We start from the raw sequence: 27,965 nt of genomic DNA on the forward strand, positions 1-27,965 counted from the left end.
CTCATGAACGGATCAACTTGTCCTTGAGAGAGCGGTGTCCCGATGAAAGGAAGGTGTGCCAGTCAGCTTTCTGGTACTGTGACTAATACCCGCCACCATCAGCTTGCAAAGAGAAAGGCTTATTTTGGCTCACGGTTTTGGAGGCTCCAGTCCATGGCTGATTGGCTCTGCTGCTCTGGGCCTGAGGGGAGGCAGCACATCATGCCAGGGATGTGATAGTTAACTGTGGTATCAGTGGTAGTAAGAAATGCCAGCAGATTGTCTAGCACAGCCCTGGGTGAATCTGGACGACTGACATACTGAAGAGAGAAGACCTACCTTGGGTTTCTAGCCTGGATGGAATGAACAGGAAAGGAGGAGGAAGTCTCGCTTGTGCTTCTTCAGAGGCGCTCAGGTCTTTGCCATCACCTCTGGCCATCAGTCTCCAGGCTTCCAGGGCAGACCCCTCAGCCTCACAGTGCAGACCCTCTGGCTTCCAGATACAGACTCCCACGGGACTGCAGTGAGCTCTGGGCCTCGGACAGGATTCTCACGCAGATGGCTCTTTGGCATTCTTCCACACCTGACTCTGCAGGCCACCACTGTAAACTAAATCTGTTCTGCTGTGAAGCCTAACTAATCCAAGGGAGCATGGGGCATGGCAAAGCTACTCACCTGTGGCCAGGGAGCAAAAGAGAAAGAAACTGGGGCCCTGTAATCCCCTTGAACCCTGTGACCCAGAGACATCCCAGGAGGCACCACTCCTGGAGTCCCCATCCCCTCCTGACAGTGCCAAGCTGGGACACGGGTAGGGGACATGCTGGGTCTCCTCGGCAGGAGCTCAGCATTCCTCTCTTGTGCACCTGCACATGCTCTGGGCCTCCCACCATCTGCCATGCCATGGTGCTCACTGTGAACTTCTGAGCTCCAGGACGGTGAGGAGGGAATCTCTGTTCTTTATGAATTACCCAGCCTCAGGCTGAGTTATAGCAGGACGACAGCTAAGGCGAGTGCCTGCCACATGGAGATTTTTGGCATGGCCTCAAGTGTCTGTGAGTGACAGGAGGGATGATCCAGGGGATGACTCCAACACTGAGATCCAGAGCTGTATCCTGGGGAAGTGTCCAAATAGCGGAAATAATTCTGCCCAGGACCACAAGGGGCCAAATGAGAAGATAACAAAGACCATGGTAGCTGCAGTTAAAGGTGAATAGTTGGGGTAAGTTTTCTTCTTTTCTTTGTTTTTGTTTTTTGAGACAGGTTCTCGCTCTACAGTCCAGGAACTTGCAGTGATCCTCCTGCCTCAGCCTCCTGAGTGCTGGGATGACAGGTGTGCGCCACCATACCTGGCTTGGGGTAGTTTAAGAAATCAGAGCAGTAGCTCCTAGACAGATGACAGTGAATCCCGAGGGACAGAGGACACACTGGGTCTTTTCTGAGTGCAGAGAGCCTGTTCATGGGTGGGAGGAGTATGAAGGGAAGCGACTTACACAGAGGCCACAGTGACCAGTGAAGAGTGCAGTGACAGAGCTGGAGCACACCTTGGAGGCAGAGCTAAGAGGATGTGCTGGTGGGTGGATGTGGTGTGCAGAGGGGGCAGAGTAATCAGGCAGGTCTGTCCCCACGAACAAGGCAGATCTGATACCAATGGGCAATGACGTGTCTGTGCTTGATCCCGGAGCTGGCATACAATTGCTCAAGGGCCAAGCCAGACCTATGGGTTTTATGTATGCATGGACTTATTTTGGCACTGGGGCTTGAACTCAGGGCCTTCTCACTGAGCTATGTCCCTGGCCCTTTTAAAAATTGTATTGTCCAGGCATAGTGGTGCACCCCTGTAATACCAGCACTCCAGAGGCTGAGACAGGAGGATCACTGAGAGTTCAAGGCCAGCTTAGGTTACATAGTGAGTTCAAGGCCAGCCTGAACTACATAGTGAGTCTCTGTATAAAAAACAAAACAAAACTGTATTTTGAGACAAGGTCTCCCTGAGTCACTAAGTTGCTCAGGCTGGGATCAAATTTGCAATCTTCTGGCTTAGGCTTCCCAGACCATTGGGATTACAGGCGTGAACCACCACACTCAGCTCTATTGCTTACTTTTATAGTTTTATTGGAACACAGCCATGCTTTCCTTTGCATGCTATCTGCAGCTACACTGTATTACAGCAATCTTTTCTATCAAAGGCCAAGTATGAAGATGAGAGCCTTTCCAAATAGAACCAAAGTCCTGCTGACTAAAACACAGAAAATGACATTGAAAAGGCAAGGCAGCCATGGGGCCACCTCTAAGAATTGTGATCTTGCTGACATGTGGCCCAAGATTTTCAGTTTCACAGAATCCCTGGGTGATTCTGATGATCCTGCGGGGTTGGGAACTGCTGGCCTGGCAGTGGAGGAAGCATGGGTTACAGAGAGCCGCAGAGGGACCAGAGGGTGGGGAGACGGCAGGACCGTGGTGTGGGCCCATCACCACATATTGCATCCAGAATGGAGTGCCTATTGGTGCATGGGAAGAGAAAGGATACAAAAAGCAATAGCAGGAAAATACACCGAGATTCAAGATGGAAGCGAAGTAATCGAAGGCCCTGGTAATCAACACAGCATAAGCCATATCCAGCAGGATGAGTTGTTGCTTCAAGGATGAGATGCTACCCCTTGGGCCTGTTGTACGGGGGAACCTGGGCTGCAGGTCCCCCATAAAGAACCGAGCGAGGAGCCCTTTACTCTCCATCTGTTGCTCCGTCCATCCAGCATGTTGTAGCTGAGTGCCTACTCTGTATGATACGCATCCTTACCAGAGATTTGCAGGGCTGAGATCCGAGGTTTCTGCTGCCCTCACATTCCCAAAGTAAATCAGATTATGTCTCTCCATCAAAACCCTTCAGTGGCTCTGCTTGGGGACACAGACGAAGCTCCTCCCCTGGCCACCGTGTCCTGTCTGTTGTGGCACCGCCACCTCTGTGGCTGCGCCTCAGTCCTCCTGTGCTGAGCATGACTCCACCAGCCTCCCGTTTCTCTAGTGCTCTAAGCTTGTCCTGTGGCACGGCTTCTGCACGTGCTATTTCCTCCTGGAATTGTCCCAGCCCATTCTGTAGCTGGCTGCACTCCCCACCACCTGTCAGGTCTGCTTCAGTACACTTCCAGAGGGAGCCCACCTGCACGGGTCAGGCCAGGTGTCTGCAGTTCCGTGCTCCTCGTCACAGAACAGAGCAGCACAGCACGTGGGTGATTATCACCTCGCAAGGGTACGAGAGCACACTCTTGCTCCTCTCCAACCCACCTGCCTACAGTGAATGGACGAGTGCTCTTCACAACAGGCTTATTTTCTTACGCATTGATCTCAGTGGCGTGGACTGGGATAAGGAGCAGGGATTGCTTTACTTATTTCCAAAGAAGAAATACAGGCACAGAGAAGTAAACTGAACATTGTACCAGCAGAGTGATTACTGCAACCCAAGTCAAAAAGGGTTAGTTTGCTGTTTCCAACGTCAATGTACAAGAGGAAAGGTTGATTTGGAGGGTTTTAGCCCAAGGTTCGCTGGCCCATTATTTTGAGTGCTGGGGAGACAGTATGTCATGGTGAGGGAAACAAAAAGAAGCGAGATGGGGCCTGGGTCCCCCTGTCGCCTTTAAGACCACAGTGACCTAAGGCTGTATACTTGTCCCCAGTTGTTAGCAATATTCACTCAATAGCACTAGCTGTGGACGAAGCCTTTCATGCATGAGCCTTGGGGGACACAGACCTAAGCCACTGTGTGTCCTCTAAGTCTAACCTCTAGTCTCAGCTGCAGGAGCTCACGTCGCCCAGTCGTTCACGTACAATTTAAATACATCAGTCAAAGCCAGAGGCCTACCTTTGCTGTGCTTTAGGTGTAGCTGTCCTCCACGAGCCTTGTGTTCTTGGCTGGGGCTTGTTGAAGTGGTTGGATTGTGGGTTTGCAGCTGACTTGCTGTTAGGAAGTGGGGCCTGGAGGGAAAGGTTTATCTCTGTGGGCGTGGTCTGGAAGGGCCCATCTCACTCCCCAGCTCCTGCCTTCTCTCTGCTTCCTGTCCCCCGTGTTGTGAGCAGCTCTCTTCTGCCAGGCCACCTTGCCGTGACTTGGCAGACTAGGGACTGAAACATAAGCCAAAATAAAGCTTTCCTCCTTTATGTTATGCTGTCCCAGTAACGAGGGGAGCAACTATGAGACCCTTGTGACTGCATCTCCTAGGCCAGCTACCTTGGAGTCAAGCCCTCATGAGAGGCGGAGTGTATTTGTCAGAACAGGCCAAGTAATGCTGCCGTAACAATCCCCAAATCTCGGTGGCCTAAAGTGAAAGGCTCCTCTCATTTTTGCCCCGTTCACTGGGGTTTGTCTGGGGCTGGGGGCTGTGCTCACCAGGGTCACTCGGGGACCCTCCCACTTGTGGCTCCACCTCTGCCCAGGCTTCCAGTCCCAGAGCCAAGAGAATGGACATGTGTTTGCTCTCAAGAGGTCTTGCTGGTGGCGTGTCACCATCGTGTAGGTTTCAAAGGCAAGGCCAATCTCAAAACCATGGCTGAGCACCACGGGGTGGGCAGCAGCTATCATTGAGAGGCCCGAGTATCTGTGAACAGCAATGGGTCCAGCGTGTTGCTGTCTGCATGAGGTGGCGGCCAACACTTCGCCCACAGGTGCTCACCATCTCATCTACCCAGAAGCACTTGGGAGTTCAGCCGGAGTTTCCTGGAGCATTTTTCCACTCTCTGGTACTAGCGGTGGAAAATAGGGCCTTGCACATACTAGGCAAGTGCTCTACCACTGAGCTACAGCCCCAGCCCTTTTTGAGACAGGGCCTCACTAAGTCGCCCTGGCTGGCCTTCAGTTTGCAACCCTCTTGCCTCAGCTCCCAAGTAGCTGGGATTATAGGTGTGTGCCATTTTGCTCTGCTAGAATATTCTTTTATTCCACTTAAATGTTCTGCATAACAAAGGACTCAATTGTCTTCTTCCAATACTTTGCAGAGCTGATCTGAGTGTGACTTTCAGACGCTCCCAAAAGAAAAATATTGTTCCTTTCAGAGAGAGCTCAAAAGGGCTACCTAGCTGAGGTAGACTTTGAAACATTTTGTAACACCCTACAAAAATCCAACTTCCTTTCACTTTTCAAACACTTTGCGGTGGTCTCCTCTCCCAGTTAAGTGGCCTTTGAGCAGGCAGGACCCAGTGGAAAGGGTAAAACTACACTGCAGGGTGTTTTGTGTAGGTGTGTGGAGAAAGCCGGATTTGGAATGAGCACCGGCTCTGGAGTAGCTGTGCATCAGGTTCCGGATTTGCCACTTCCTTGATGACCTGGACCAGCTTCCTCCCTATGGACCAGTAACACTGGTTCACGCTGATGTTCGTTTAGTGGATGCTGGAGAAATGCTAGGTGCTGTCCTTGATGTTATCGAAAGGAATGGTAGTGATGGGTGGTGTCAGGTAAGTTTAGTGGCTTCTCTGACTGGCATTTTGGCTGTCAAAGCCTCTACACACTTATAAAACAGGGAGGCTAGCCAGGCATGGTGGTGTACACCTGTAATCTCAGCACTCAGGAGGCTGAGGCAGGAGGACTGCCTCGAGTTTGAGGCCAGCCTGGGCTACATAGAGAGTTCAAGGCCAAGTCTCAAGAGTGAGACCTATCTCAACAAAAACAAAAACAAAAACAGAACAAGGAGGCATCAGATGAGTCACTGTAACTGTTGTGCAAAACCTCTTGGGGATTCAGCCGCTGGGAGGCTGGGTTTGGTGCAGCACAAAAGTACAAAGGTCTGCTTGTGCCGTGCCACACACACACAGGAAGGCTCTCAGGGGCTTGTTTCACCTGGGCCAAGGTCACGGAGAAGGCCAGGTGACGGCCGTGGGTCCCTGGAGTGGCCTGTGGAGTAGGAGTCCTCTCAGAACACAGACTGCTGGGAGCACCGCACACCTGCTAGGCCGGTACCTCTCCAGCACTGATGGGGCTAGCACCCCAAGGTGACTTCTTTCCTGGCTAAGCTGCCTGAGTGCTAATCCTGTCACTTAGGGATTTAGTAAAGTACAAATAGTTAAAGAACATTCTTTAGCTGAAGCTGCAAGTTAAGCTTCCTGGGGAACTTCGGGTGGGGTTTGTACTGACATGAAAGCCTTGTTAAAGGGCCTAAGTCATGGGGCCATCCCAGTGCGTGAACAGTACGCTGAGGATCTCTGCCACTTGTGTGCTTCCTAAAATCTGGTAGGACATTTACTTTCAAGGGGGCAGGTGTAAAATGAAAACAGCATGCAAAATGAACAGCATGTACTTCTGAGATTGTTCTGGGCTTAGTGAGTTACTGTGTAAAAAGCCAGGACCACTGCTTGCTACATGCTAAATGCTGTGCGATGACAGCTACTGTTATTTTTATTCAAATAGCACCCTGAGCAAATGCACTGCTCAAACTGGTGATCTGCTAGTCACTAAAGCCCACGGTTTGTCCGCAAGTCTCCTGTCTGCAACATGAATGAGGTCTGTTGGGATCCCCGCCCCACTTCCAGGCCCACCCTGTTTAGGCAGTTTACACTGTTTCCTTCGAGCCTCCCACACAGCCCTGTGGGCTCCTGCACAGCCTGCTCAGCTGACTGGAGGCAGAGCAGAAGCCCATCTGTTCGCTGTCAGGTTCTCACCTTGGCTCTGCTCTTTCATGGTTACCGAGCTGTTCCCTAGGTTTGTTCTCAGCCTCTGCTCCGCTTTGCTCTGCTCTTCACACTGGTTCTCTGCAGACCTTTTTCTTGGTGCTGGGAGCAGAATCCAGGCCCTCGAGTGTGCTGGCCTGTGCTCCACCACTGGCCTGCACACTCCCCTCCAAATCTCATTTGCTCTGAAATTTAATGCTTCAAATACAGCCTCCTCGGGGCTGGGGATTTAGCTCAGTGGTTCTGGCAGGCGGTGCCTGCAAGCGCAAGGTCCTGAGTTCAATCCCCGTGCCAAACAAACAAACAAACACAGCCTCCTCTCTATTCCTGTCATGCCTCTTAATGTGCAGACCCGACGTCCCAAAGCCCCTGAAATCCAACATGTCCAACTACAAACTCCTGATCTGTTTGAAGTCAGTTTTTCATCACTTCGTTGTTTTTCCCCCACTACTGGTGATTGAATCGGATCCTTGTATGTGCTAAGCAAGTGCTCTACCACTGGGCTCCAACCTGTCCTTCTTGAGACAGACTCTTGCTGAGTTGCCCAGGCTGGGCTTCGACTTGTGATCCTCCTGGCTCAGCCTCCCATGTAGCTGGGGTACAGGTGTATGCCACCATGCCCAGGTGAGATAACACTGACCCATCTCATTAGCAACTACAAGCTAATAGGTGACTTTGGTTAGGGTGGGTTCACTGTGTGGCAAAGGCCCAGCCAGGGTGAAGAACCCAGGATGGAAAGGGGCAGGGAGGGGATGACGGGGGATGCCCCCTGCAGTGCCTGCTGTGGGGATGGGTGGTAACCGCTTCTGTTCCCTGCAGGATGCATTGGTCAACGACCTCTCTGGACTGCTCATTTCCTAAGTAGGCACCTCTGGCCCCTAAGTTCCGAAGAGGGGGAGTGACTTAATCTGAATTGAAGAGGACCTGGCACGAAGTGTCTGGCAACAGGTGGAGCAGTGATGTGGAGGCGGGGCCTGCATCTCCTCCCAGCAGTAACCTGGCGAGCGTCTCGGTGCCATGTACTGCTTTCTCACACTCTGGTCAAGAAACTTGCGGGCAACCTAGAGGTCAGGGAGCTCTAGGAAGAGCTTCCCGAGCAGGTACTGTGTGGGGCAAGTGGCTGCCCGGGGCGGGAGTCTGTGAGGAGCCACTGTTTTGGGGCTGCCCGGGAGGTGCTGATGCGTGGACTGTGCAAAGCAGAGGGAGGTGTCTCACAGGCATTCACCGGCAGAATGAAGGTTTATCTTCATCGTGGAATGCTACAGGGCAGTCGCCATCTGGACTTGCCTCTGTAAGGCCAAGCAAGAGCAATGGTCCCAATGAGATGAAATTTTTATGGTGCTCCAAGTAATTCAGTTCATTTCAGACCAACTGGCTGGTTCTCGTGCTGAATACGAAAGCACCACAAACTGGTCAGAGGAGGCAGCAGGAAAGGAGTGGTGTCCAGCCTGGGACTCAAGATTTGGTTCTCTGTGCCACTGTCACCCGCTGGGAGCCTTTCGCAGCTGTTAGGCCTCTGCTCCCCTGTTACAGAGGCAATGACACCCACCTTCCAGCCCCTTCCTCATTCCTTCAGGAGCACCCATGGCCAGGCACACAAATGCTTGAGACTGCAAAGCGAGAACAGACTGTGACAGGGTAAGCACTGGGATGTGCCTGGCACTGCCACTTCACTGGCCGAGTCCCTGCAACGTGCAGGTGACGTCACCGCTCACTCTTCTGTAACTGACCGCCCGCGATGGGACTGACGGTGTCAGAGCAAGACTTTTCACTGAGGACTTGACATCCTCCAAGATGCACAGCATCTTCATGTTCAACCAATGTCGGCAGGCACAAATCTTTCATGCTTTCTGGATGCCATGGAAATCCCTAGAGTCAAGTGTGGGTGCAGATGTGAAAAGAAAGGACACTTGGAGCTTGCTATTGAAGCTACTCAGGAGGCTGAGGCTGGAGAATCCTGAATTTGAGGGCACCCTGGGCTGCAGAGCAAGATCTGTCTCCAAAATTAAATAGAAATACATTTGGGGAAAAGAAGCCAAAACCACAAAAGGACATAAACTGGAAATAGGGACAGAAGGAGCTGTGTATGTTTGCGCTGGAACACAGAGTATAAAAGTGAGTGAGTGACATTGCTGCTTTACAGAAAGGTGTTGGCCTCCTCACTTCAGAGGTGAGTGACAAACCGCGAAGGACCCTGGGTTTGGTCACCAGCACACAGAAGATGAGTACAAGGGACCAAGACACACAGGGCTCAGCCTTGGCTCCCTCCTGGGCATTCCCCCTGCTGCCTGTGTGCCAGGTGAGGTTTCCCCAGGGCGACTGGAAGCTGAGTTCTTCAGCACCACTTGAAGATTCAATCACTTTATTTTTGTGGTACTAAGAACTGAACCCAGGGCTCAGTTGCTGTTCCCACTCCTCAGCCCTTTTAAAGGTCTTTAAAATTTTGAGACAGGATTTTGCTAAATTGCCCAGGCTGGCCTTGAACTTGCAATGCTCCTGCTTCAGCTTCCCCAGCAGCTGGGATTACAGCACGCACCATCACTCCCAGGTGAACATTTATTTTTAAGTAGCTTTTTCCTAAGTGAGAAAAAAAAAATTCTCCTCTTGCCTCAGGTACATACAGCCCACCTCACCTCGACCCTCCACTTGAGCACTCAGGGAACTGCCTGGCCTCTTTGAGCCCCAAACTCTCCTGGTCTGCCTGGAGCTAGCTGCCCCCGTCCTAGCTCAGCTTCCTCCGAACACCCGAGGTTCTTCAGTCGGGTCCTGGCCCCACCCACCCCCAGCTCAGCTATCTTCCTCAGGAGTCAGATCCCACCACCCAGATCTGGCCTTTCCCAGGTGAGCTCTCTGTGGGTTCCTCCAGGCGCCCTTGTGTCCTTCTGTCCTGTCCCTCCTCAGGTCACTCTGCCCTTCAGGGTTCCCAACTTCCAGCCTCGGTGCCTCCCTGGTCCCCCCAGACCTCCTTGGTTCTCTTCCCAGGCTTCAGGTCTGCTAGTCTCGCCAAGGGTTCCTCCCCTGGACTGTGGGACTCAGACCCATGGCTGCAGATCCTCTGAGGCGCCTTGCTTTCTCCAAGTGTCCTCGAGTCCCTGCCCATCTCCTTGGGTCCTCCCTGCCTTGGCTCCATTCCTTTCTCCTTGGGTCCCCCCACCACCTGGGAGTCCCACACACCAGGCTCGGGTCTCTCTGGCCCTCTCGTGTCCCTCTGTGCCCCCTCGGCCCTTCTGCCAGGCCCTGGATCCATTTCTCCATGGCACCTTCCTTCTATCGGGGGCACTGCACACTGCTAATGTCACAGCTGTGTTCCTCGAATGCTTTTCACGATCCAACCACAAAGCAGAGCTAGCCAGCTTGCTTGGAGGATTCTGCTGCAGCTGTGCAAAGTGATACTCAGTCGAGTGGGCCAGCTGTGGCTGCTCCAAGACAGAACCCAGTGACATCAGGCAGCAGGGCAGTCACTGGTGGTCTGCACGCACTAGAGGGGTGGCAGCCGTGGCAGTGACTGGCTCTGTGGGGCCTACCCTGTGCTGCTCACAGCCTCCTGTCCGACCTCTCCTGGTCAGCTAACACGAACACCGTTCCCGAGGGCTCAGAACCCCCTTTGCTGCAGTGCAGGGGAGTGGGAGATGGGGGAGAGTGCGCAAGTGAGGAAGGAAGCAGGCATGCCAAACCTTCGTGTTTAATAGAATGTTCCTGACATCTACCAGGAGTCAAAGGGACTTGGTGGACAGTTCATTCTGTGGACTACAGAGCTGCATGGCTGAGTAAGCCAGTTTCTTCACCCCCACCTCCCAAGATTTTCCGGAAAATCCATGAGACAAGTGAGAGGAAGCACATCCCCTTTCCAACAGAGGCAGCATGGCTCTGGACGATGGCTTTATGACCTGGCTGCAGGGAGCCACTCAGCAGGGGCAGCCACAGCTGCACACTCCAAGCTGCGGGTCAGTGGTGCCAAGAGCCTCTCAGCTCCCCTGGCCGAGGTCAGGGGTCCACAGCCCTGGTGGCCCTACCCTTTAATGACGGCGATCGGCCTCAGTTTAATGGCCTTCTTGCTGATTCCAGCATCATGGCAGGTGTTCACCACGTCGGTCACATTCTTATAGGACTCGGGAGCCTGCAAGGAGGAATTAGACACTCTACGTCTCTGGAAAAGAGGCTCTTTTTAAGACCATGGACTTCACTTGTAATTACAGAATGCCCACTCAGACACAGAGGGTTTACTTTCGTCTATTAGCAAAGACTGAAATCACGAGTGAGTTCAGTGTCGGTAAGGGTAGTGAAACGTCTCACTTTGTTTTATACTTTTTCTGTACTCTTAAAAACTTTCTCCAAAAAATTACCTATATAGTTAAGAAAAGTAATAGATGTAAATAAAACACCCCCCCCGCCATCCTCTGCCTTGAAGAAAATGCACCAAACCATCTGCCAGTGACTGATATCTCTGCATAGAATCACTGGCAATTTACATTTTCTTTCTTTGTATTTCTGCAGTCGTCAACATTTCTGCAAAGAACATGTATATATTAGTAACTTTCTCTTCATAGTGAAGGAAGCTACTAGATTCACACATACGGAACTGAGCCGGCATGTGGACCGATGTGCACGTACGCTCACCAGTCACTTCACGCCCGCCTCCTCCCACCTCACAGCCTGCACTGTCTCTACTCACATTCACACGCTAGGCACACGCTCAGCAACATAAGGTTAACAGGTTCCGTTCAAACTACCGTTATAGCTCACACACAGAAACTACACCTGAACAGTGTAATTCACTGTATGGACTCAGGTTTGTAATTTATTTCCAAACAAAAGAGAAAACCATACTACCAAAAGTGAGATAAGCCAAGGAGGTCGAAACAGAGTCATTTACAAAATCCCAAAGAGCTTCTGTTAGTAAAATTAAAAACCACTTGGGCCGGGGCTTTAGCTCAGTGGTTCCACCACCTGCCTCACCAATGCAAGATCCTGAGTTTGATCCCCGGTACCAAAAATAAAACCAAAAACAGAAACACCAAAAAACGCTCTCTCTGCACTGGCACAAATGATAAATTATGCTTAATTATTTAGTAAAATTTCACTCACCTCTTCCATAACTAGTTTTGGTGAGGCAACCCGGATTGCAATTCCCATATCTGCCAATTTGTCCAAGACATCCTGGAAATCTAAATTACGGCGAGATTTTGCTCGGGACAACGCACGGCCCTAGAATGGCAAAGGACATTAATGTTGCTTGATAAATTCTGAGCTCAACCTGACATCTGACCCCAGCAGTACTTTAAACCTTTATTATACCCTTTCCTTGATTTTGTATTATTGTTATAGTATGTACATACGTGAAGGAGTGTCACTGTGTCACCTACACTGCCCTGGCTGCCTCAAACTTACATTCTCCTGTTTCAGCCCTGAGTAGCTGGGACTACAGGCACTTGCTACTGCACCACATTTTTTTTTCTTTTTTAACCAAAAAACTTTAAAAACTGCCTTTTATTACTTTACCAACCTTATTCTGTTCCTTGTATAATAAACTCATACCCTTTCAGAAGATACATTTCTTATGCAGAGAAACTCATACTTACAGATTTAGTTCTGCGCTAATTACTGCTATTACTTCAGCATGAACAGGAATTCTGACTGTGAGCAGGGTCTGTCACAGCGAAAGCTTTGTGGTCTTTGTGACTACAAGTGCTTTCTCAGCCTGAGCACGGCCGACACGCAACCAGGCAGCTCTTGGCCGTGGGCAAGCCTGTGTGGCACAGGCAGCATCCTCAGCCTCTACCTACTGGAGCTGGGAGCACCTTCCTCTACCCAGCCGTGAACACCACAAACGCCTCCAGACACTGCCAGTGTCGATAGACAGGAGGCCACTTCACCTTGGTTGAGAATCACTGTGCTTAAACTAGGAGGAGGCAGCAGGTGGAAATGAGAATTGGCCAGAGGAAAAAGGCAGGGCTGAAGTGTATTTGTGAGCCCTCTCCTATGAGACCCCGGTACTCGAGACAGTTTCTATTTCCCACTCCATCACTGGCTAGGTACTCTGATGGCTTCAGATAGGAGCTGGCAAACTACGGTTTGTTTGGTCCTCCACTTGTTTTTGTAAATAAGTTTTATTGGAACACAGTGATGCTCGTTTATATATGGTACTGTGGCTGCTCTTGCACTCCAATGGCAAAGCTCAGTAGCTGGTGCAGGGAACATATGGCCCAAAAAGCCCAACTACCTGGCCCTTTATGGAAAAAGTTTACTGATCCCTGGCTGAGAATATGAGAAGCAATGTGCTGATGTGGGTGTGCAGATGACACAGACTCTGATTTACAAATAGGATATGTCCCCAAATCTTGAGCATATGGCCCAGGATGGAGCAAATTAGGCAAATGAACAGTTTCCATCAATCACTGAGATAAGCTGATGTAAATGTGCATCAGTTCAAGTTGTATCACCAATGACCAGCAAAGTATGCTCAGCTCCAGTGACGATTTCCCAGTCTGGATTTCTGGATATGCAGGTAAGGAACAGTCCCTGGCCCTACCACAACCTTGCAAAGGTTAGACACAAGGTGCTTCAGTCAGTTCACTAAACCATATGCACTGGGGAACAATTCCCAGGTAGAACCCTCACTGATGGACTCAGACCTCAACTCTGCTCATGCTCAACCCGGTGTCTTTATCTGTCAAAATGCAAAACAAGAACAGAGCTGAGGACAGCACTCTATGCCGTTCCCTGTTCCTTACCGCGCCGTGACACGTGGTCCCAAAGGTCTCCGTCATCCCCTGTTCAGTGCCAGTGAGAACGTAACTGCAGGTTCCCATGGTGCCGCCAATGAGCACCGGCTGTCCAGTGAGCTGTGGAAGCACACAGACCAGACTCGTTAACACTTAGGAGAGCGCGGGTGTTCTCCATTGGCAATTTACATTTCTTGCACTACAGGATTGTGGGAGGAATCTGGGCCTCTAACCCACGCAAGACACCTGGCCTCTCATAGGCTCAGTTTCTTATTTGCAAAATGAGTGCAGACTAAGGGTGTTTCCAACTCTCCCAGAGCCACACGCTGGAAGAGCAAGAGGAGAGAAACAGATCCAGTCTAATCTTTATCCCGTCTTCTAGTAATTCACAGGCCTCAGCCCACCGCCAGGCGGTAAAGTACACTTAAGGCAGCACTTTCTAATGGCACACCGAAAGCACAAACGACAAAATGAGCCACTGTTCTCACGGGTGTTTCTCTCCACAAAGGCTGCTTTCCTGTTTAAATATGGCCACGTTGACAGGATCTAAATCACGGCCTTACTGCTGAAACCCACACAGCCAGGCCACCCACCTGGTAGTCCACAGCGATGAGTGGGTGGTGAGGAGGGAAAGCGCGAGTGGACCCCTTCCTATGCACCAGCAGTGTCCGCTCCTTCCCGTCCACCACGTGCTGCTCCACTTTGGCAATGTTGTGGGAAACGTCGTAGATCACATGCAGGTCCAGGTCGTCTGGGGTTGTGTTGAAGACCTTGGCAAAAGCCTGGAAGGAAAAGCTTGTGTTAAGAGGAGCCAAGACTGGCTCTTTGGAATCTGCCTTGAAGACTTCGACTAGTCTGTTCCTGCACAGTCAGGGATTCCAGGCCCCAAATGGCAGTGTTATTAACTGCATGTGAAGAACCACCACCTTTAGACCTCGCTCTACCCTGTAACCCAGCTCTGGGGAAAAGCTGTCTGGCTGCTCTCAAGCTTGCCCTCAGAAACGCTTCCTCTGGCCTCGCCCCACCTCTGTGAGTGCACTTCTACTCTCTCTGTAGCTCACACCCCAGGGGTTATCTGCATCCTCTTCTCCCACTCCCCAGGGCTGTCTCACTGCTGAACCAGAACCTAGGACACACGTCTGGTACTCTGAATAGGAAACCCTACAGGCTTTCATCTGACTGGACCGTGTTTCAAAGCACTTGACCTCGTCAGGATAAGGAGAACAGAAGAGCAACTCCACTGCACCTGGCGGGTTAGGAAGGTCATGGATGAGCGGTTGACCCAGGCGTAGTTGCCAGCAGCCGCCATTCCCTTTAGGTAGTCCTGGCCCTCTGGGGAGGCAATCCGAGCACAAGCCAACTGCCGGTCATTGACTATGATCTTGTCTCTTTTCATGGCCTTTTCCATGGCCACCAGGGCATCTGGAAGAAGAGGACAAGTCCACACCAGTGAGGCCTCTTAAAATACATCACTAGAGGGCCAGGAATTTAGCTCAGTGGTTCCGCCGCCTGCCTCACAAGCACAAGGTCCCGAGTTCGATCCCCGGTACAGATAAATCAATCAATCACTAGGACTGCTGCAAAGGCAGGATGCACTCCGACTCACTCTACAAAGAAACAAGTGAAACACAAGCTTCCCTTTAATGTGCTTCTGAGTCCGTTCATCTGCTCACCCAAGTTCTATTTGTTGCCCTGAGTGCAGTGGTGCACAACTATAATCCCAGCATGTATTTCAGAGGCTGAGGTAGGAGCATTGCTAATTCGAGGCCAGCATGGGCAGTTTAGTGGGAGCCTGTCTCAAAACAAAATTTTTTAAAAAGGGGCTGGAGATGCAGCTCAGTAACAGGGCACATGGCCAACATGTGCCATGGACAGTGAGGGCTGGGAACCCTCTTTTAGAGCGTGATGACACAGATTATGTGGGGTTGAATGACAACATCTGCCCCGTACACACCTGGAACGAGGCACGCACACACAGCAAAAACCCAGCCTTGACTCTCCTCTCCCAATAGAAAGTACATTTTATTTCCACTATGGCTTATAAAAATAATTCAGTGCTTAGATTAAAAAAGAGCTGGTGACAAGTTACTAGATCTTCTGTTTGAAAATCAAATTCATGACAGAATCAAACCCACGAATCCAGCAGTAAAATTCAGAAACACTAGTTAATTTTTGTATATGTTAGATTAAAAGTCTAAGGATCAGGCTGGCACAAATTATTAAATTCTCATAGGATAAAACAATACAAAGCTGCAGTATAACACAGAATTTAATGTTCACAGTTTCTATTTTGTTTTTGTTTTTGTTTTTGAGACAGGGTCTCACTTTGTAGTTCAAACTGACTTTGAACTCACTGTGTAGCCCAGACTGGCCAAGAAACACTGGGCAATCCTCCTGCCTCAGCCTCCCAAGTGCTGGGCTTATAGGTGTGCACCACCACGCCCTGCTAATGTTTACAATTTCTATGTGTCTATATACCTTTTCCTATATTCATTCATCCTTTCACACACCCTGTAAGTCATCCAAAGTAACCAATTTCCCTGCTTCCTGCTTTTGTTCATGCTTTTTGTCATCTGTGTACAACTGTTTAAACTGCAAGGACCTGCTCAAACATGTCTGAAACCTGTTTCCTAAACACTGTTTTTGTCTCTCTTATTTTATCAATTATAACCTTCTGTCTTTATTTTTTTTATGAACACAATCTCTTCTTTATGAGAGTGCTTGAAGGTAAAATACCCACCCATTCTATCAACAATTCCACTGTAATTCCTAATCTTCCAGAGCAGGTATCTCACATATGTTTGCTGAACAAAGCCCAGCTTCATCAAATCCCCAGTTTAAACACTGTCTTGCACTTTCTTGGCAAGACAGCTGAATAAATGTAAGCACAGATGGAGCTGACACTTACCCAGTACTTACTAAATGTCAGGCGTTCACTTAGTGCTTCATGGACATTACTCCCTTAACCTTCCGTGATATCACACAAAACAATCATGCCATTTCTTCAGTTGAGAAGTTAATTTTGAGGTTACACATGAGGAGACCAGGATAAACCAAACCCACGCAGCAGAGCTCAGAGCTGTCTTAGCATCTGTGTGGCGCTGAGCAGAACATTAGGTCTGGGCCATACCTGTGGCGACCTGGTGGCCCAGGCCCCGGCTGCCGCTGTGGATCATCACGCACACCTGCCCCTTGTGGTCGATGCCCATTTTCTTTGCAGCATATTCATTGAAGATCTCGTCCACAACCTGGATTTCTGCATAGTGGTTGCCTGCACCCAGGGTCCCCAACTGCGCATGTGAAGAACATGTGATAAAACAGCTTCGATTCTGGTGTTTATAAGAAGCCACTAGGTGGGCTAGGGATTTAGCTCAGTGGTTCCGGCACCTGCCTCAAAAGCGCAAGGTCCAAAGTTCGATCCCCGGTAACAAAAAAAAAAAAAAAAAAAAAAAAAAAAGCAAGTAGGTGAAAACCACCACCATCACCACCAAAACAGCCATAGGAAGAGTGTTTAACGTAACAAAAAAATCTGAGTGTTAGCAGTGCCTCATTAATGTGCAACATTCCACACCACAGAAGTAACAGGTTAGTTCCCGAAGTGCATCACACCCATACACGCCTGAAGTACATGCACCTAAAAAGCTTAAAAACCAAAGCCCTGTGCCATTCAGTGGCTCATACAATGTTCTGAGTATCAGAAAGGAAGGTCACATTCCGGAGGAACACCGGGAAATGCTGACGCTCAGGCAGGGTCCAGGTCACATGATGTCTCGAGGGTCTGAGTTCACGGACACCCAGTGTTAACCATCACTGCAAGCACACACCGCAAGCGAAGCCAATGCACGACACAAGAACCAGGCAGGAGCAGTGCTGGAAGTTGGCAGAGGCTGCCTAGTTTTTGTTTTGGTACCAGGGATCGATCTCAGGACCTTGCGCTTGTGAGGCAGGTGGTGGCACCACTGAGCTAAATGTCTGGCCCTGAGGCTGCCTAGTTTTAACTGTTCCCACTTATTCAATGAAATAATGAGTCCCAGGGGCCAGAGAGCCTGCCTAAGGTCATGGGGCCTAGGGGCAAAGCACTCACAAGTAGCTATGGATTCAAACATGATATATTCTTCCCTCATGGACACTGTGAACTGGCATCTTTTTGTGTCTAAGATGCCAGAAAACTTTGGGTCCCAACCACAAACTGTCAAAATCTGTCCGCATATGATTTCAGCATACATGTAAGCTTACAATTATGTCCCGTTTTTGTTCTTTGAACTCACGATCTGTTTTATTTTATAAATATGAACTTTCTGATGGATTTTTAGAAAATGATGCTTAATGGGCCAGGGATTTAGCTCAGTGGTTCCAGCGCTGGCCTCTGAAGTGCAAGGTTCCAAGTTCGATCCCTGGTACCGGGGCGGGCGGGGGGGGGGAGATGATGATTAAACAGATCTGCATTCTTTCTGATACACTCTGAAAAACTTTTGAGGTATGTTTTTGCTAAATGAGAGACATAGACTCCTTTTTTCTTTGTTCCTGGGACTGAACTCTGGACCTTGCACTTGCGAGACAGGCGGTGGAACCACTGAGCTAAATCCCCGGCCCTAGATTCTTTTCTTAACATAGTAAAATTGGAAAACCCACCATGGGGGCCGGGCAGTCTGATTACCTGAGGAAGGCCTCTCTTTTTGGCCCTCGCTGAGACCTTGTTGGGGTCAGCCTGCAGCATCCTCCCGTACTCCTCACAGTGCTCCTTATCCTCGGCCCAGGCATAGCCTTCTCTCAGGGACCAGTCCACACCCATCTCCAAGGCCTCCTCCAGGTCTCTGTGGAGTAACAGAAAGTGCCAGTCCCCTCCAGCCAGGCACGTCCAGACCAGGAAGGACCAGTCCTATAGGGCAGAGGACTCTGCTCTCAGCAACTCCAGTGTCTTGAGGAAAGCGACCACATAAAAAACCACTATAAAAAGGGCAAAGGTCTTACCCCATGACTATACTTGTTCTACTTGGTTAATACAGCCCGGTACTTTTCAAGCTGAGGGACACACACGTTAAATGCTTAGAGGGAAGAAAGCTTTCACTTTCATCTACAGGCCAGCCCTTTTCCAAAGCAAGAATGCAAGAGGGAATTTTCAATATTGCTTTCCTCACTACCCCAGATGACAGGTCCTCTCCAACACTGGTCCATCAAAATTCCCATCTAAGACATCTGCAGAGACATTAGAAACTGATCTATGTCACATGTTTACTTTTCTGAGGGAGGATACACATCAGGATCCTGTGCAACAACAGAACAAGCACCTTTCAAGGGTACCTACCAGTTTACTTCAAGTGGTTTGTGTGTGTGTGTGTGTGTGTGTGTGTGTGTAGGAAATTATATAAAACAGCTAAAACATTTTTATGTTAATGTATACATATATTTGAAAAGAATGCAGAGTCCACAAGAATTTTAAAGATTAAACAGTTTTAAGACGGCAGAGCAACACCTCTGACTTGTCTGACACAGTTTGGCTACCCCAGCACTTTGTGGCGGTTAAGGCACTGCTCTGTGTGGGGTAGGAAACCCAACGGTCACCTGAGAGGCAGTTCCAGGCAGCCCTGCATTTAGTCCCCCACTGAGCTGAGAGCACGGCCTGGGCTCGAACCCAACAGGAAGGGTGTGGCTGCCCGGCTTCAGTGACTGCAGGCAGTGGGGCTCAGAAAGCAGCCTCTGAGGAGCCAAAGGGCCTTCCCTCTGAATCCCGACTCCCCTTTCCAAGCCCATTTACCCATCTTTCTCAATCTCCACCTCCTTGTGTAAGTAAACAGGGTGACTGTCTACATGAAATGGTAGGATGCACAGCGCCTTACATGGAGGAAGAGCTCGTTAAGGGTCAGTGGCCATCATTCTACTATGAATACTACTGTGCATCAAGGACTGCTTTACCGATCAGCAGTGGACGGAGGTCTACGAATAGGCTGGATCTCACACTTGAAACAGCAACTCATATCTACGTCCCCGAAGTGACGGAGCAACAGCCACCTCACAAGTATCCCAGGACGGACAGGAGGCTGAGCCCATGTGGTTTTCCTCTCCCTCCCTCACTGCATAGTGCACTTGCTTACTTGGCATTCATCGGAATGACCCCTTTGGACCCCACGCCAACAGGAATGTGGTCAAACATCGCTTGGGCCAGTTGTTCCTTCACGGGTTGGACATCACTTTCATCCAAGTTGGTTCTCAGCAGGCGGACACCGCAGTTGATGTCAAACCCGACACCACCTACAAAATACAGAACAGTCAGTCAAATATTAGCAGAACCAAGTGGTCAGGCAGTTGTCACCTGAAACTTCTCGCCATTACTAGTGTTAAAGATATCCATCTTCTTAGACTCAACCATGTTTTAACATAGCCATTCAAGTGGCTTCTGCTGAGTGATATCTGGTGACACTGAATTAATCCAAAGTAACACAAACATAATTGTCCTGCTTCAGCCTCCCAAGTGCTAGGACTATAGGAATTCATCACAACGCCTGGCTTACAACTGAAACTTTGAATCTTTTGATCGCCACCTCTCAGATCATTCCCCTCTGGCTACACCATTCCATTCTCTACACATAAGTGAGGTCGTGCAGTAGCTTCCTGAGCTTTTTTTCCATTCAGTCCAAACATCCTCAAGGTTCACCCATGCTGTACCAAATGGAAGGTTTCCTTTCTATTTTTTCGCTTTATTAAAAAAACTGCCCTCTTTCAGCCTGAGCAACATTCCACTGCAGGTATGTGAACGTATGTACGTATGTGTACACACACACTTGCGCTTTCTCTACTCATTCATCGGTCCACGGGTGCCTGGGTTTCCGCACCCCAGGCTCTGTGCTCAGAGCTGTGGGGAACACGGGAGCACAGCTCTCCTTGCAAGACAGTGGCTGCGCCTGCTGTACCACATGCAAGTCCCAGCTTTGCCTCTGGGAGCCCTGCGTCATTCCACAAGGGCCGTCCCAGCTCCCAGCCCACCCAGTGAAGCAGGGTGCCTGCCCTTTGTTCAGTGTTCTCCATTTCTAGGCACAGCACCATTTATTAGCAGTTGAAACTGTTTTCTAATTTCTATTATGCTTTTTTTTTTTTTCAACTAATGGGTTATTTACATTTTGTTTTTGGTACCGGAGATCGAACTCAGGACCTTGTACTTTTGAGGCAGGCAGCAGCACCAGAGCCAAATCCCCAGCCTGAGTAGTGGGTTATTTAAAAGCATACCTCCGGGATGGGTCTCTTGCAAATGGGAGGCATCCAAGAGACCAAGGGTGGGGGGAGTGGAAGGAGAAATAAGTAGAATAAAGACATGCCACGCACAGCAACCTAATAACCTTAATGAATGTAAATACCAGAGGCCATAAACATGAGTTAAAATTAATAATATCAATATGAATGAAAATAGGAAAAGGGGAATTAGAGAAGGGAGGGAGGGGAAGGGGAGATTTTAAAAACAAAGGAAGCAAGTGGTATTATGTACATGCAACCACTCCCCAAGATGACCTCGTACTGCAAACATGTACTAAAAAAAACTGCTAAATTTCCAAACATATGGGGGTTTTTCTAGTTTTTTTTCTCTCTCTAAATATCTAACAACTACACTGTGGTCCAATGAGAAAAACTCTGTATCAGTTGTGCTTAAGTGTGGTCCAGAGACTGGAGGGTGGGGAGGGTCGAGAGGCTTTTAGATCTGCAAAGTAAATTTTCTAATAGGCCTGAGCCACTGTTCATCTCTCGTCCTTACCTTCTCATGAACATATAGCGAGATGTGAAAACATCTCTGTGCTGACTGACAACAAAGACGAAGCATGTACTTGTGCAGTGAGTTTTTAAAATCTCTTTTAGATTCATGAAGCCAGGGATTTCGCTCAGTGGCAAGTGCAAAGTCCCGAGTTCAATCCTCAGAACTAAAAAAAAGTTAAAAGAAACTTTTTTTTTTCTATTACCTGCTTGCGAGGCAGGTGTGGTGCCACTGAGCTAAATCCCCAGCCCTTTCTTTTAGCTTCTAACACAGTAAACACTGATAAAAGCCTTTGAGAACAACCCTCAATAATTGGCAAGAGTTCTAAATGGGTCCTGAGCCCCAAATTTCGAGACTGGCACTCTGAATGATTTTAGTACTTACACCTGAGACCTGCTTCCCAGCACGGCATGTGGTCAGTGCTGGTAAACCTTGTGCGTCTGAGGAAAAAGTACAGCATGCACTTCTGAGGAGACCACAACACACACGCAGACATGACCAGCACACGCTGGGGTCAAAGTCCTGAGTCTGTTCACTGGGTCATTCAAACCCCTCATATCCTTACTGACTGAATCTGCCATTTCCTCAAGAGAAAAACTGTACTCAGTGTTGGGTTCACACATGTGACTTTTAAAAATCTCCCTCTGCATTTTGACCTCACAAATTCTTACTGTCTTAGTGGCTTTTCTGTGCCTCCAGTCAGATGGCTTTTCTTTTTGCTGTTTATAAATTTTACCTGGTCTAGTGCTTGCTTCAGCAGCACATATACTAAAATTGGAATAATACAGAGAAGATTTGCATAGCCTCTGCGCAAGGATGACATGCAAATTTGTGAAGCGTTCCATATTTTCCCGCATCTCAATATAAACACTGCTGACAGGTTCTGAGCTTTGTTTGATACAATTAAGTTCTGGATGATGGAATAAAGAAAGATGGGTCCTAAGTGGGTTCTTTAAAAAAAAAAAATTTACCTGGTCTAAAAAACCTAGTCAAGATTTTGCAAAATGGAGGAGAATGGTCTCAACATGGTGCTGCTCACTGGCTTGCTGCCTTCTCCCTGCACTTCTTTTCCATGAAGTGTTTCTCCTGTGATGCCCCTCTGCCATGCTGCCTTGCCTTGGAGTTAACCATGAACTGAAACCTCTACAAACTGAACAGCTATGGAAGCTAAATCATCACCTGAGAGGTACTTGAAATTAAACTCAACATAATGAGAATACACTGAGAGGCTGAAGGACACATTTTTGAAAGGGCTAGTGGAACTGGTTATCAAAGACTTCTTATGGCTATAAGTTATAGGCATAGTCAAAGACTGCTAATAGGACCTCCATTCTAAAGAAAGTAACAATATTAGCGGGCAGCAGATCTCAATTTCAAACACAGGCTACAAGTCTACTGGATGGTACCAACCACACCCAGGGAGGGTCTTCCCTCTTCTGTAAGTCCATCCTCTGAACCCAGAACTGTGATAAACCAATCAGTGGACAAAGGCAGTATCACACCCGTGATCTAGTTCCTCCCAAAAGCCCCACCTATGAGCTCATGAGGCTTTGGGAGTCACCTAGATACAAACTGTAACACTTACATAGTCATAATCATGTAAACTGAGTGTTTATGTAAAAAAAGAGAATCATAACTATATCAGGAGTTTGGAGAGAAGCTGTTGGAAGTGTAGAATGGCTACACTGTAGGAAGTAATTTGGAATATGCAAAATCAAAACAGTACTCAGAATGAGCAGTATGAACATGTTATTTAGAAACTTGGAGCAAATACATGTTTCTTTCGGGGATCAGGATGATGGTGGAGGAGTGTGGCAAGGATACTGCTTTTTACTGCAATCTTTCATCTAAAAATATGTATTTCTCTGACAAAAAATTAAAATTAAGTTATGAAAGGTAACTGATTAGAAAATGACACATTTTTCAAGTATTATTAATAAAATATAAAGGAATTGGTAAAACAAAACAAAACAAAACACCTAGTCAACCATCACCAGAGGCAGAACTCTGAGGCTGTTATTTAAACTTTCATTTGTCATTCCAATTCTCTGAAAGTAAAGCTGTCCCTCTGGGGATGAATGCTGCCAGGGTACATACCCCATAACTACAGGAGGAGGATGTGTACAACGAGAGGTAAATACACACCGAAGTGAGAAGAGCAAATCAGTACCTACTGTGCGCCCAGCGCTGGCCCGAGGATTTTACACAGCCAAGCTCATTTAATCCTCCCAGTGATGTCGTGTGCTAAGGAACATTCTTAGACACAATCTGCCTTATGAAGCAACTGGATCACAAAGACACAAAACTTGCCAAATGAATGCTTCGGTTCGTTTTGCGGCCAGTGTCTGAATACTATCTGGCATTTGGAAGGAGCCCAAAAGATTTGCAACAAATACATGTTTTCCTTGATATCTGAACTTCCCCCAGGTGTCCACAACAGATTTTCTCAGTAAGTGAGAGGAAAGGAAGTGACAGAAGCGATGAGACTGGGAGATGCATACAGAGCAAAGCTGTGCTCTGTCTCAGCAAGGCCATGGGCCATGGGAGAAGCCGCACACCTGAAGCAGACCGACTCAGTGACCTTACCTGGGGACACCACTGCTTCCGGGTCATTCATATCAAAGGCTGCCATATTCCCAATGGCAAACCCATAGCCTGAGTGGACATCAGGGAGCCCAATGGATCGCTGGAAGAGAATCAGAAAGTGAAACACAGCTGTTGGAACCTGGCACTACACTACGGTCACCTGATGGGACCAATACTGCTTCTTAGTATCAACACTTTCTTCCCACAAAATCTCTACTGGTGAAAATGAGGATTAAGAAGACCTAATCACAAAGCTAAATACAATTAGGAAACAAATCTTTTCATAAAGTCTAACTTTTAACTAAGGAAACGCCTCAGCGTAACAGTGTATAAAAGGGCTTTAGAGTAGCTTTAATATATTATTACCTTTTAAAGGTGGTCCCAAGACACTGACAAATCATATTGTATCAAGTTAGAAATAACTGCAATTTACACTGGTCATTAGACAAATGCAATTTATGTGATGCTATGCATACTGAATGCTTTACACATCCACGGCATAGAAAAGGAGCCTGTCCCACGAAGAGAGCACATCAAAGACGGCAAGGCTTTATGGAAACACCTAGACACTTAGGTGTTTTTACCTGCACAAGTCATGTCCTTTCATCTCTGCCCCTCACCCACAGCCAACTAACCGCCATAAAGGACTCACATACACTGTTAGATGAATCCACTTCCACATGCACCTGCAGGTGCAGTCTGAATGTTACACTGTGTGGCCCATTGGTACCAGACAACCTCATCCCTGCTATTCCCACTGCCCTCCTTTTCCAATCATGTTCAGAAGAGCTACACTGTCCTCTCTCTATCTCCTCGCTCCCAAACCTTAAACTTCTCTTCTTTCTGCTCCCTCTCCAACTATCTTCTAGAATAGGGCCACAGCAAAACCTACAAGGGCAACACATGACCCAGGAACAATGATGTCATTCTGACAAAGAAATACAAAAATAAAAACTACGGCAAAGGTTCTCAAGCACTTATAGATTCCAGCCAAAGGCAGTCAGAAACTGACAATAATCAGACTCAATTATGTCCGAGATCCTTTGGTTACTCTAAATGATACCACTATCTATCAGATATGGTCATTCACCCATCCACAAACTTTAGCCATGGAGAAATAGAAGTAATTAGGGTTCTGAAGTCTGACTCACATGAACAATCCCAGGCAGGGCTGCCACATTACCAATCTGCTTCATGGCTGGCAGGAAGCCACCAACACCTGGAATTAAAAAGTGGGTATTAGGGGAAAAAGAGCACTTTTGATTTCAGCATGAATACGTTCGTGTTTCTAGACTGCCTTACACAAAGGGGCAGTGGGTAAGGCTTCTAGCACAACCAAGTGGGAAAGGGTGGGTGAAATGCAAGTGGGAGGGGAGCTTCTGCAGAAAGGCAGCCCACACTCAAGGCAGACTGACTACTGCACTAATTACAAACATTTCTCCGGGGTCCCGCATACACCTTGACAAGTATGCTTGCAAATGTGCTGGGTTACCCAACGGAACTGCTAAACTATGTTGTCAGGGTAGAGAGAAGGTATTCTTTCAACAGTTCTTACTACCACCAACCCCCTAAAAAAACCAAAAAAGGCTTAATCTAAGTGATAGAGGAGGGCAATGGAAAAGCAATGGCTTGAAAGTCAGGGGCCACAGGGTTCCTGTGCGGCTGTGTCACTTTAGACTAGGGAGCATACCCTGGTGGGGGAGGGAGGGCTTTAGTTTGCTGATCTTAAAAATAAAAGGTGCTAAAACTAGGTGATTTCTATTTCACTGTCACCATGAGAGGTTTAAACCCTCATCTCAGACCCTCATGGCAGCCCTGCAAGACCGGGGTAACAAGTCCTACTTTATTAGTGAGATGCTGGTTAAGAATGTTGGGTTTGAAAGTGGACACTACTGGATTTGAATTCTGGCTGTTACCAAGAAGCTGTGTGACCATGGGCAAATTAAAATTACTTGACCTCATGACACTTTGCCTTATGCATCTGTAAAATGGAGGTAATACCCACCTTTTAATTTCTCTTAAGTATTACATGAACAATCTATGGTAAGCACTGTTAAAATGCCTGGCACGCAGTAGGTGCCTAAGACATGGGAGCTCCTACTATTACTGTTCGAGGTTAACTGAGACACAAAGCAGGCGCTCAGCTCCAAACCCTGCCTACAAGCCCACGTGGCTAAAATGAATAGAGACAAGTCAGTGCTGTGGTTTGCTTCAAGTCTTGATAATTTCTTGACAATATTTTAAATATGATAATTATTTGAGTCACTATTTGTTCAGGTCACATGTTAGGGGCCACTTGTAACACAAATGAAACTAACGTACTCACCACCTCCTCGACAGGCATTCCTTAATTCCTCAAACATTAATTTTTCTAGAGCATCATTCACATAGAAAACCCCTTCAACCTTGAGCCAAAGGAAAGAAAAAGCAATGTCTGAGCTCATGTAGGTGAAGTACAGGTGCAATACACAGAATAACTACATGCCATAGTTTGCTTTATTTTTTATTACATTTTCCTTTTACCTTTAACAAGAGGAAAACTTCCTATCAAAGACTAAAAGACATTCAAAGGGTTTCAGATTTTGGAGCATTTCAGATTTCGGGTTTTTAGATTAGGGATACCCCTCCAAGAAAGTCTGCAAATAATCCAAAATCCAAAACTCCAAAATCAGAAACACTTCAGGTTCCAAGCATTTCAGACGAAGGATAAGCAATGTGTATTTCGCAATGTTCACACAGTGCTTTGAGAAGACTGGTATGTTCACCCCAATTTGCACCTTACACATATACATGCGTGCTGAAACATCACATGGTGCCCCATGGCATGTTCAATTTTTCCCTGTCAATTAAAATACTAAAGGACAAACAAACAGCCCTCTCTCCCAAAACCAAAGGGAAAACAGGGCACTGTTAGGTCCCTGTAGGCTGCTTCTCTCCTCAGCGCCCAGCAAGGCGATGTGCTGACAGGGACCCGTGATGAGCTCTGATGCCCAGTGAGAGTGGAATGGCTATTGGGAACCTCTTCCCAGCACAAGGCTGTGAACCTTCAGCACACTGGTACGGCCCTTGAAGGGATCTCAAAAGCTGTCACACTGGTGCACCAGCACCTCACGCGTGCTTTTTCTTCACACTGACATGTACGCCTGGGAGAGGCAGCAGCTTCGCCTTTCAGACTGGGGTCTGGGGCTCCCAGGTCTCCGTCAGGAGGCACCACCCTGTCAGGGAAAGAAGAGGACTGGGCCTGTCCTGGCTGAGCGTCTTGCTGTGTGGGTGTGGACAGTATAACCACTGTCGCCGACCGGTCCTCAGAGCCCTGCCACGTGTGTACTAAAACCACCCCTGCCTTGTTCATCTTGGCTGCTGTGAGAAACAAAACCTCGTTTTTTTCTCTGGCGGTCCTCGGTACTGAACCTAGGGCCTTCACACTGAGCTACAGCCTCTCTCCTCTCGTCTTGTATTTTTTTAATTATTATTATTTCTTAATTTCAGACAGGGTCTGGTAAATGGCCCAGGCGGCCCTAACTTGAGATCCTCCCGCCTCAGGCTCCAGAGGCCTGGGATTAGAGGCTGTGCGCCACCGCGCCCGCCTACAAGACCGTTCTCTTACAAACCAGCAGAGTGTGAATGCTAGAAACTCGGCTTGGGAACACGGTAAATCACCTCGAGAACCGCGTAAATCACCAGCGTGACTCGGAGGGGCGGAGGAGCGGCCGCAAGGCGGAGTGCGCCCGGCTGTGCACCTCGGAAAGGACTGGTGCAGTCTCCAGGACAGAACACTTAGGTGTGGAAGCCGCTGCAAGGGTCCGCCGGTGCGGGGAGGGGCGGGGCCCGGGGACGGGAGGGCGGGGCCGAGCAAAGCGGGAGAGCTGGGGGGGCGGGCCCGAGAGGACGCGGGCGGCGGCGCTGGACACCGGGCCAACCGCAAACACGCCGCCCCGGGCCGCGAAGGCCCTGCTGCTCCGCCTCACCTGCATATTAGGCACGAAGGCCTTCTTGATCCTCCAGCAGTTCTTGTTGATCTTTTCCAGGAATTGCAGCTCATCGTTGTAACTGCGGCTCATGGTGACGAGCACGACCGAGCGCCCGGCTCGCTGTGGAGAAAAGCTGCTGCCCGGCCGGCGTCACAGGGCGCCACACGAACCCACTGCACAGACGCGGGCGCAGACGCGGGCGCAGGCGCAGATGCACGGCGGACGACGGCGAGCGCCAAGGCTCGAAATTCCTCGAGCCGATCGCTTTCCTCTTGTTAGACTGCCCTCTAACATTTGCTTTATGGCTCTTCAGGAGCG

At 48.7% G+C, this 27,965-nt stretch overlaps 1 protein-coding gene and 1 non-coding gene across 2 annotated transcripts; one reads left to right on the top strand and one right to left on the bottom strand.

The window, feature by feature from the left end:
• Nucleotides 1–10,296: 10,296 nt before the first annotated feature.
• Nucleotides 10,297–27,844, bottom strand: Rtcb (RNA 2',3'-cyclic phosphate and 5'-OH ligase). Its single transcript, XM_004844787.4, has 12 exons — nt 27,645–27,844; nt 26,003–26,081; nt 24,828–24,895; nt 23,677–23,776; nt 19,445–19,601; nt 18,010–18,166; nt 16,483–16,642; nt 14,599–14,774; nt 13,946–14,134; nt 13,362–13,472; nt 11,716–11,835; nt 10,297–10,747 (listed from the first exon to the last, which is right to left on the bottom strand). The coding sequence occupies exons 1-12, from the start codon at nt 27,735–27,737 to the stop codon at nt 10,640–10,642; spliced, it is 1,518 nt and encodes a 505-aa protein (XP_004844844.1). The 5' UTR covers nt 27,738–27,844; the 3' UTR covers nt 10,297–10,639.
• On the top strand, nt 21,835–21,941 carry LOC147823625 (U6 spliceosomal RNA). The gene has a single exon (XR_015443676.1). It is a non-coding gene; the product is annotated as a U6 spliceosomal RNA (small nuclear RNA).
• Nucleotides 27,845–27,965: the final 121 nt, after the last annotated feature.

The sequence above is a fragment of the Heterocephalus glaber genome, unplaced genomic scaffold, assembly GCF_053883595.1.
Source record: "Heterocephalus glaber isolate CG9 unplaced genomic scaffold, H.glaber_assembly_v1.0 deba00001572, whole genome shotgun sequence".
NCBI classification, from domain to species: domain Eukaryota; kingdom Metazoa; phylum Chordata; class Mammalia; order Rodentia; family Bathyergidae; genus Heterocephalus; species Heterocephalus glaber.

Coding starts and splice junctions, on each gene's coding strand:
- Rtcb (XM_004844787.4), bottom strand. CDS start 27,737: ATGAGCCGCAGTTACAACGATGAGCTGCAATTCCTGGAAAAGATCAAC. Junction 18,167..19,444: donor GTCATTCCGATGAATGCCAA/GTAAGCAAGTGC, acceptor GTTACTCCACAG/AGACCTGGAGGAGGCCTTGG. Junction 14,135..14,598: donor TGACCTTCCTAACCCGCCAG/GTGCAGTGGAGT, acceptor TTTTCCTTCCAG/GCTTTTGCCAAGGTCTTCAA.